At 50.0% G+C, this 10,278-nt stretch overlaps 1 protein-coding gene across 1 annotated transcript in view; it reads right to left on the reverse strand.

Moving 5' to 3' along the window:
* Positions 1 to 8,634, reverse strand: part of ALOX5 (arachidonate 5-lipoxygenase) — a 33,849-nt gene extending 25,215 nt beyond the window's left edge. The window contains exons 1-2 of the mRNA XM_064463701.1: positions 8,416 to 8,634; positions 387 to 585 (exon numbers count right to left, since the gene is read on the reverse strand). Of these exons, the coding sequence (XP_064319771.1) occupies positions 387 to 585; positions 8,416 to 8,565 (349 nt within the window). The 5' untranslated portion in view covers positions 8,566 to 8,634. The remainder of the gene's footprint in view (positions 1 to 386; positions 586 to 8,415) is intronic.
* Positions 8,635 to 10,278: the final 1,644 nt, after the last annotated feature.

A 10,278-nucleotide genomic window follows, 5' to 3' on the forward strand; every position in this document is an offset into this window, starting at 1 on the left:
GGCCACTTAGGGCTTAGTATGAAACAAAGACAGGACACTAATTCCAATTAGATCAAAAGGGCTCCCAGCAATGGAGACGTGGAGCGGACAAAAATTTGGCATTAGGGACAGCCTTCAAATTCAAGACCAGTGTAACAAGCCAGCAAAAGGACTTCCCTTGCACTTGCTTCCCAAAATATGCAACTGAACTGCCAGTGCCCAGCCCAGCAGACTGCTCAGAAGGCAGTCCTGGTCAGCACGGAAAGCCTGTTCCCTAGTGTGCAGAAGGGGACTGGCAGTGGGTCTCCACGTGAGAGAGAAGATTGTCAGGTACATAGGGAAAGAGGGAGGAGAGGTGGAAGAATTCTGGTTGTTCTGCAGGAAATCAGGTTTCTTATGGCTCTCACCTCTTCCATCTCGAAGGACAATCTCTTTTTCATCTGTGATCCAACGGTAACAGGGGAACTCCAAATAGTCACCCACTGGCGTTTTCACAGTGACATACTTAAGGTACCAGTCATCCTGGTACCAATATTTTCGTTTCTCAATTTTTATTAGCTGAATTTCTCCAAGGTCTTCTTCCACAGTCACATCGTAGGAGTCAACCTACAGAGCAGAACACAGTCAATGATCCACCGCACATGCAGGGAGCACAACCAGCACTACACAAGCATACTTGGCCTTTCCTGATATGGCACAGGTACAACAGAACTTTCCAGCTTCTGGTGGGTGAGAAGAGGAACACCTATTACTGGACTTCAGTGCAACAGAAAGATGACTAAAAGAACAAACACCAGCATGCAAAACACTCCAGAAATGGAGAAACATTTTTGTATGCAGCCTAAAAATGATATTACTCCTTGAAATGTTTGCAAGACAATTTACTGCACTCCCAGCAATAGCTGAAAGAGATATTGCTAGGGCACATCTATTCATGCAACTGGAGTGGAAAGATGATCATGAGATTAGCCCATTGCAATAGGAATCTAAAGACCTGTGTGTTTCAGTCATATGTGCTTCAGATGAAGGACAGTATCCAGATCACCTAAATCCCCTTTGTCTTGTGCTTCTGGTGGCTGGTCGTCTTCAGTTCTCCATTTTCAAAATGAGGACAATGGTACATTTTATGTTTGTACGGCTCAGATATACAAAGGAATATAAGCTAACTGAAAACAAGGGTCACAAGAACCCCATCTAGCTCTGGAGGCACTTTGTTCTTTCACAGAAAACAAGCCAGCATGTGGAAATGTGGTTTAGCTCCTTCCTCAGTTTCACATTAACTCAAAGCCTGACTACTGCAGCATGGAGAGACCTCACCCCAGACTTGTGCGGTACCTAGTCTGTTTAGTACTTTCCCATGCTAAGGGTCTGGTCACGGTGTCTTTGCATTGAGCAGGTACTGAAGGCTAGGACCACCCATACCTGCTCCTTCCGGGGCGCTCTCATCGGTGGCCTACGGGCACAGGCCCACGAAACCTTGAGTTATTGGCCATGCAACGCTCCAGGTGAGGAGCAGACCAGTCCTTGTGCTGCCCCTACACCAAGGTTTGCTGAGGTGTGAGGGCTGCACTTCTGAACCTGGTTGTGCTGAGGAAGTGACTGAGTACCGTGCTTTCCCTTTTTTGATGACTACTCCAGCAGGGCTACAAAAGAAGTAACAGTGGACATTTTCTTCGCCTTCTGTTTGAGTTACAATGGCTTCCACTATCCAGCTTAGAACTTCTTCTATGTGGCATGCCTGCTCTCAGCCCACATGTATGATTTGGCCTCCCAGGGCTTCACCATCAGGTGTAGAGCCGCTGGGCCCACCAGGATAAGTGTAATAGCAAACCTTAGCTGCTAAGTGCTCTGGCTACTGAGGTGTGATGAGTAACCACACTGAAGACAGAGAACTAGTCACCCAGGCACAACAAGATGACTTTGGCCACCAAGATCAGGAACCAGTTCACTGTGCAAATCACATCTCCCACAGAACTGCTCTTGGTGCCGCAGCTACATGGCCAGGCCTGGGAGAAGGACAGCTGTGGACACGGTGCTCCCATCAGCACTGCTTGCCCATGCTGAGCACCCCTCACTCAGCACAGCGGCTGTTATGAATGCTGACTGCAGTGCCTTGCTAAATTGCCTAACGGATTTAGGACAGTGAAAACTTATCCCAGAGATGGGTACTTCGGTCCCCTCATGGGGCTAACTTCTCAGGGATGCATGTAGCCTCTTACTGTATGTGGGGACAGCAGCCAGCAAATGACAGTTCTGGTGGCACGATTAGGTAATACCAGCATAGCAATAAATTAGTAATAATTTCAAATATGACCAGTAAGAAGCCACATGGGGCTAGGCAACTGAGAAGAACAGGAATTGACTCACTTTCCAAGACTAAATAGCTCAGGGCAAACGGGCATAGCAAGCGCTTATCCTAACAAAGCTGAACTGGCTACGGCAACCATGGGAAGAGCAGCCGAAGCCTGCTCTGCTCACAGGATCCTGCTAAGCTTCATGTGATTAAAAGTAGAAACTTTGTTCTCTTGTGGTTTTTTTCAACATAGACAATTATCTCTGAAACCAACCAGCTGCTGATATCAAAAGGATGAGGTACTGCACAGACATGCTGCAGTGCCGGTAGAGACCCACCTGCCCGTGTGGGCTTTGTCGTTTGGCTCCTCACCTAGACACCACACTCCGCTTGTTCTTTTCAGGAACACTTTCTTAGCCTTCCTAAGGCATTTGATATATGCCCACTGTTACTGTCTCTTTCTTACTAGGGAAAGGCTAATCCACATAAGGACCAAAACTTACAAGTCAAGAAAGATTAAATTCCAGACAGGAGAAAGGAGAAAAAAAAAAAGTAATTTTTAAGTGCCTCCAAATAGCAATTATTATTTAGACTGTTAAAAAAGAAAGATTCATAGCAACTTGCACCCATATGATTGGAAGAACACACATGAGAAGGATCCCTTGGCATCCCTTCCACTCCTTTTTTAACCCAAGTTTCCCACTTGGTTGCATTATTGATGCAAAGTACCTTTTTCTATGAGCTATCCATGAATTATGAGCTGTGATGATCATTCTGGGATGAAGAAATCTATCTGCCCATGAAAGTTTGGGATGACAGACCTCAGTTCTCTCATAACCCATTACATAAAAATACCAGCTTTCATGAAGTTTGTCACATCTAATTGACTCACAGAAGCCAGAGAAAAACAAACAAAAAATTAGTCTTTGAAGTCCATCCTGCATACAACGAAACATTGTCCTTGCCTGTCTTTCTCCAAAGGCGTTCTTCAATCAACTTTGAAACTGTCAGGCCATGATTGCTGCACTGCAACTCACATGAGGCTGTTTCATACTAACAAGGATATTGGCATTTCTTCAAACAAGTAGCCTAATTTAATTTTAGGCTCAAATATTTAAAATGGGCATGGACGGTGCTTATTTTGATTTTCTGAGACTTAACAGACTCATCTTAGTCTGAGCTATTTTCATGCCTATTAAAGCAAAAGACATGGAACTGTTTCTTTTAGAAAGTCATCATGTCTTAAACAAAAATTTGCAATGTTTGTGTCAATAGCACACCCAAACACCAGGTGGTAACAAACTGCTTCACAAATAGCATGGCAGTCCTTGGTGAGCTTGGGAGGACAGCATCTGCCTGTTAGGGTGTGAGCTGAGAGATGAAAATCACAGAGCCGAGATTTCAACCAACATATTAAAATGATGCTTGTCAGTTCTCCTTGCATCTCCGCAGCAGAGGAGAAAGAGTTCTTTCTGTAGAGCCAATAAATATACTAATGTTAAATATTTTTTGAAAGTTTATGTTGCTGAGTCTTCAACCCCTTCACCCCCCCACTATCCCAGAACAGCTAAAAGGATAACGTGTAAAGGTAAATTAATTCCCTTCACGATTCTTGATTTTGAACCAGCTGTGGAGACTGTGAAATGTTGAGTGGCTCTTCTCAGAAATCACGTTAATGGTGCCTTGTGCCACAGCTATGACAGTCAGTGACTGTGGGACATACCCCTCTGCTCCTGGTTAAGTGTATGGAGATTCCTCCCTCCCACAATGCTGGTTTCAACCACCACCCTGATCTTTGCCTATCACCCCACGTCCAGTATTCTTGGCTTCACTCTCATCAAGAGGCACAGAGAATTCTAGGTGATGGCTAGAAAATGTAGATAACACGCTCAAATTGTTTTCTATTCTTCAAATCTTCTTTCCAGAAATAGGCAGCACTCGAACCATTTCTATTTCGTGTCCATTTCCCTGCAGCTTCTGGTTTTCTCAATAAAAACTGTGTCAATAATCTCTTTACCAGGCTCCGGTTTCACACTGAGTCAGTACTTCTGCAATTTCATGTGTCTTTCCAGGACCAGATAGCACTTTGCAGAAGAGTTCCTCGTCACAGGCTGTCATACCATGTATCTCAAACTCAGCCACTTCCTGCTTGTGCACCTCTTTATGCGACTAAAACACAAAATGAATTCTATCAATTTTACCACGACCTTGATGCATTTGGCAGTCAGGAGCTGGAAGTAGCCACCCTGGAGAGACACAGTCCGAACAAAACCACAAACCTAGGTCAACTGTCGCGTACAGAGGAAGAATAAGGTGACTAAAGACACTGTCTGGATAGGGGAAACGTACTGCATTATTTTTAGCTCAAGTCCTCACAAAAACCTGTTGCTGTCAAGTGATTAGTATGGCACAGAAAGTCTGAAATTAGTCTTATCTTCTCATCAACTCCTTGTTGCCCAAGATACGTGACTAGCATTTTTTAAATTAATCTCCTTTAAAGTTTCAGCTAACAATTTAAAAAAAAAAATAATTCATTTACACATATGCATTTCTATAGTTCTTATACTATCACACCTATATGTATACACACATCTAAGATTTTAATTAAAGAGCAATGTGAACCAGATCCAAAGAGTTGGTAGAAATGTCACATTGAGAGTGAATCTTTGGAAGAAACTCATTCCTCTGTTAACAATCTCTTTCCTAATATTACAAGAGCCCTAAAATAGTCGTACAAGTCACTGTTGATATAATGCAAAAATGACATTCAGTTAGCCTAAATGCTCCTGAAAGTTTTTAATCTTCCTACGACCATCACAGTTCCCATTTTAATGGCACTTCTTAAAGTGAGGGCTCCCTCCTGATGTCTCACCCCGCTTTCGCTGCCTCCAAGCCAGCGATGCCACGGGCTCACCTGAGATGACAATTCAGTAAAGGTGTGCCAGGTTACAAAGATGGTACAAGGTCCAGGTAAGAACTGACAGTTGGTTGCTCAAGGTTTCTATGGCATTTGTTGCACGAGGTCCCCTGGTAAACACACGGCATCCCTGATGACTGCACGGTGAGCCAGAGACGCCAGGAGTTTTGACACAGTTTGAGTTCAGAGTGAGAGAACGGAATTAATGAACACTATTGGACTGTCCAAACTCCTGCAGCATCCTGAATTGCATGTTCAAGCAATTTACTCTCAGACAAAACCTAAGCTTTTTCTTTTTGAGGAAAGACTCCTACTGACTAGCCTAATACTGCAAAAATAGACCATGCCTCCTTTCTATAAGCACAACGCTCTAAGTGGAAAGAGCTATATTTCCCATCCAGAAATGCTTGTGAGTGCGTTTCTTTCAACAAAAGCAAAAAGCAGATGAAGAAGTAACAGGAAGAAAACAGAGAACTGAGTGACACCGTAACACTTGCTTTGAAATCGCTTGTCACCAACAGGAACTTACTCAAAAGACACTGAGTAAAGACGAGCAGCTATGGCCTTCTGCATCGCCTGAGCCCAGCACTTGCAGTAAGCCAGGCAAAAACTACAACGGAGCTACCATTGTGCAAACCCCTTCAGGTTTCTCCACGTCCCTTTCCCTCAATCAACATTTGGCATGCAAATCTCTTACTCAGAACTGGCCCAAGCCCTCATCCATCATACCTAGTAATAGGCACAATTTGCATTAATTCAGATAAAGACGTTACCAGGATAATGGAACCACTGAGCCTGGCCCAATGGTAGACAAAGCCTTACAAGACGATACTGTCAAATTCTGGTCATCCACTGAAAAAGTGCATTTCTTTGCAAATGTGCTCACAATTGAATTGCTTTGCAGAAGAAGAAAATTGATAGAGATGATATTGAAAGACACACTAAAGGCAGAACTGCAAAACCAATTGCTACATTTTACAAACAAACCAACTGGAAAGTCTTTTGGCCTGCTTCAGTTTTATTTTTCTGGTTCCATATTGGTATTTTTCTTTTCCTTCCTTCTGTCTTTGCACAGTGTATTAGTAAGACTCACAGTGGTTTGGGCATAATGTGACCTGAACAGGTTCCTGGAGAACCACACTGCACTCCCCAGGGAAACATCCTCAACAACAAAACTTAGCACATCGTACTGCAAGTGTCCAATGAGCCAGACACTTCATGGAACACAGAGTTGTTCCCATTCTCCGCAATAAATACATGCTGAAAAATCTGACTGCGTATTTGTAGTATCAAACATATATCAATTAACAGAAATAATTAATTTGGATAGGAGGAAAAGTCGTCATCTGGATTTCGTGAGGAACCTCTGCACTTGGAAAGAAGTTTGACCAAAAAGAAGACAGCCCCTGCCTCAGAAAGCTTACTTAGCTAACAATGCATTTTATATAAAATTCTAGGACCCAGGTGAGGACTTCCGAAGGTGCCTAAAAGCTACCTTCCCAAGGATACATAAGTACTCCTTTTAGGTGCACACATCCTCTGCTGTAGTGCTACTAACATCCACAAGCCTCCTTCAGCGCTTCCCCACCCAGTGGGGTCCAGTGCTCGCAGGACCTCTGCTCCTGCTGGACCTGGTCCCAGAGCAGCTCAGGAGTTACTGCTGAGCATACACTGAATGCTCACATCACGGCATTTTCTCCCTGTGACAGGATCCAGTCCAGTCGGGTGTTCGGAGTACAACCAGGTTCTCCAACACAGCCATCTCTCAGAGACAGTGAAACCCTCTTTTGTAGCCCAGGGATAAAAGCAAACTGCCTGGTCGCTGGAGACCCCTCCTCAGCTGGGCAGGGCTCAGCCCTCCTGGGAGAGCACCCTAACCCTAAGCTTGCAGGACAGTCTGAGGTCTTCTTCAACCTCTCTTGCTAATGTTGTTAATCTTTGCTTAAAATATGTGACTGTTCACCAGATAAGGCAGGAAGGATCCTGGATGTCCATTTAGGAGATTCAGATAACAAGGTTCTAGAGTAATAAATGTTTAATCATGAATGAAAGTAACTTCAACAGCAGTGGCGGGTAGGTACCCACACCTGCATTTGCCAGAGCATCTCCTCAGAACATCGGCTCTAAGTATCTGCAGACGATATCTACACTCTCCATCAACACTTATTCAAAACGCTGAATTCTGCTAACTATATCTGAGATGTCTAATACACAAGAGACCAGATACCTAACTTAGGCTGTGAACCCCATGACTGAAGAAACAGACCTAAAAGCAAAGCAGCACCGTGACAGTGAAGCCTTGCTTGTATATGCAGTGGTAGGTCTCATTTCCAAAGTGACTTACGAGGACTTCATTAAAACTTTTGAAGTTGCTTAAATCTCATCAGACTTTTTGGAAACTGTGAGTTAGGTTTCCAGATAAAATACATGTTTTGGGAGGGAAAAAAAATTACCCGCGTCGATCATTTTCACAGCAGACAATAAGCAGATAAATAACGCCGTGCTAAAACAGCGCTCAGAGTATAAGTGTACAAGAGTATCAGCATTATAAGAGTGTAAGAGGATAAGTGTTACAGATGGCTAGCCAGGATACTGTGATAAGACCACAGAGAGGACAGGGCACAACACACAGCAGAAATCAGGGTTAGAAAGAATAGCATAGCTGATAGCCCAGTCCTAACTTCATTCTCACCCTCGTGCGGTCATCCTGTTTTCCAGCTTTCACCGAAGCTGCCTGACACGCTTCCCTTGGCAGGCATCATAATTCCCACTGGAAGCTCTTATCTCTTTAATTCTTTGGAGGTATCAGGGCTCTGACTACAAGTAAATGCTGACCCTAAACATCACCTATAAACGGGAAGCATCTTTTTTTTCACTATTTGCAAGGAAAACACGAGGAAATCGGAGAGCCCGTTGTAAGCCAGACCCAAAGTGCCCCATCCCTCCCCACGGCTGCCTGGCCACAGCCCGGCCCGGCCCCAGGGGAGGATGCGCCTGACGGCGGGCGGGGGTGGCCGCAGGCGCCCCGGCCCCGCGGTCCCGCTCCGGAGCACCGGCACGGGCCGGGGGGACACGGGAGTCTAAACCAGCCCCTGCGGCAGCCCCTGGGGCTCCGGCCCCGGGGTGGGAGACGCCCGAAGGCGCTTCGCCGTGGAGCCCCGGGACTCGCCGGTGGGGTCGGGCGCGGGGGTGTCGGGGCGGTCGCCCCCCGCCCGCCGGGACTCACCGCGCCGCGCTCGAAGTCATTGTAGAAGGGTTTATCGAGGAGGTGCCTCTCGCTGCAGCCCGCCGTGCCCTCCAGGCTCAGGTACACGTAGTCGTCGGTCCCCGCGAACCACTGGCTGCCCGTGGCTACCGTGACCGTGTAGGACGGCATGGTCCCACCGGCGCGGCGCGGCTCGGCTCTGCACGGCCCCACCGACTCCTGCCCAGCCCTCCTGCCCGGACCCTGCCCAGCGCCGCCTCCGCCTCCGCCCCCTCCTCCTCCTCCTCCTCTGGAAACCGCACGGCGCGGCTCGGCCCTGCCCGCCCCTGCCCACCTGTCCCGGCAGCCCGCACAGCCCCCCCCGACAGCCCTCCTGCCCGTGCTGCGTAGCTACCCCGCACTGCAGCCCTGTCCCGGCACTGACACCCCGCACTGCTGCCCTGTCCCGGCACAGCTACCCCGCACTGCAGCCCTGTCCCGGCACAGACACCCCGCACTGCAGCCCTGTCCCGGCACTGACACCCCGCACTGCAGCCCTGTCCCGGCACTGACACCCCGCGCTGCAGCCCTGTCCCGGCACAGACACCCCGCACTGCAGCCCTGTCCCGGCACAGCTACCCCGCACTGCAGCCCTGTCCCGGCACTGACACCCCGCGCTGCAGCCCTGTCCCGGCACAGCTACCCCGCACTGCAGCCCTGTCCCGGCACTGACACCCCGCACTGCAGACCTGTCCCGGCACAGCTACCCCGCACTGCAGCCCTGTCCCGGCACAGACACCCCGCACTGCAGCCCTGTCCCGGCACAGACACCCCGCACTGCAGCCCTGTCCCGGCACAGCTACCCCGCACTGCAGCCCTGTCCCGGCACTGACACCCCCCACTGCAGACCTGTCCCGGCACTGACACCCCGCACTGCAGACCTGTCCCGGCACAGACACCCCGCACTGCAGCCCTGTCCCGGCACTGACACCCCGCACTGCAGACCTGTCCCGGCACTGACACCCCGCACTGCAGACCTGTCCCGGCACTGACACCCCGCACTGCTGCCCTGTCCCGGCACAGACACCCCGCACTGCAGCCCTGTCCCGGCACAGACACCCCGCGCTGCAGCCCTATCCCGGCACAGACACCCCGCGCTGCAGCCCTGTCCCGGCACAGACACCCCACACTGCAGACCTGTCCCGGCACTGACACCCCGCACTGCAGACCTGTCCCGGCACTGACACCCCGCACTGCAGCCCTGCCCCGGCACAGCTACCCCGCGCTGCAGCCCTATCCCGGCACAGACACCCCGCGCTGCAGCCCTATCCCGGTACAGACACCCCGCACTGCAGCCCTGTCCCGGCACAGACACCCCGCACTGCAGCCCTGTCCCGGCACAGACACCCCGCACTGCAGCCCTGTCCCGGCACAGCTACCCCGCGCTGCACCCCTGTCCCGGCACTGACACCCCGCACTGCAGCCCTGTCCCGGCACAGACACCCCGCACTGCAGCCCTGTCCCGGCACAGACACCCTGCGCTGCAGCCCTGTCCCGGCACAGACACCCCGCACTGCAGCCCTGTCCCGGCACAGACACCCCGCGCTGCAGCCCTGTCCCGGCACAGACACCCCGCACTGCAGCCCTGTCCCGGCACAGACACCCCGCGCTGCAGCCCTATCCCGGCACAGACACCCCGCACTGCAGCCCTGTCCCGGCACAGACACCCCACACTGCAGCCCTGTCCCGGCACAGACACCCCACACTGCAGCCCTGTCCCGGCACAGACACCCCGCACTGCAGCCCTGTCCCAGCACTGACACCCCGCGCTGCTGCCCTGTCCCGGCACAGACACCCCGCACTGCAGCCCTGTCCCGGCACTGACACCCCGCACTGCAGCCCTGT

This window comes from Phalacrocorax carbo, chromosome 12 (genome assembly GCF_963921805.1).
Source record: "Phalacrocorax carbo chromosome 12, bPhaCar2.1, whole genome shotgun sequence".
NCBI lineage: Eukaryota > Metazoa > Chordata > Aves > Suliformes > Phalacrocoracidae > Phalacrocorax > Phalacrocorax carbo.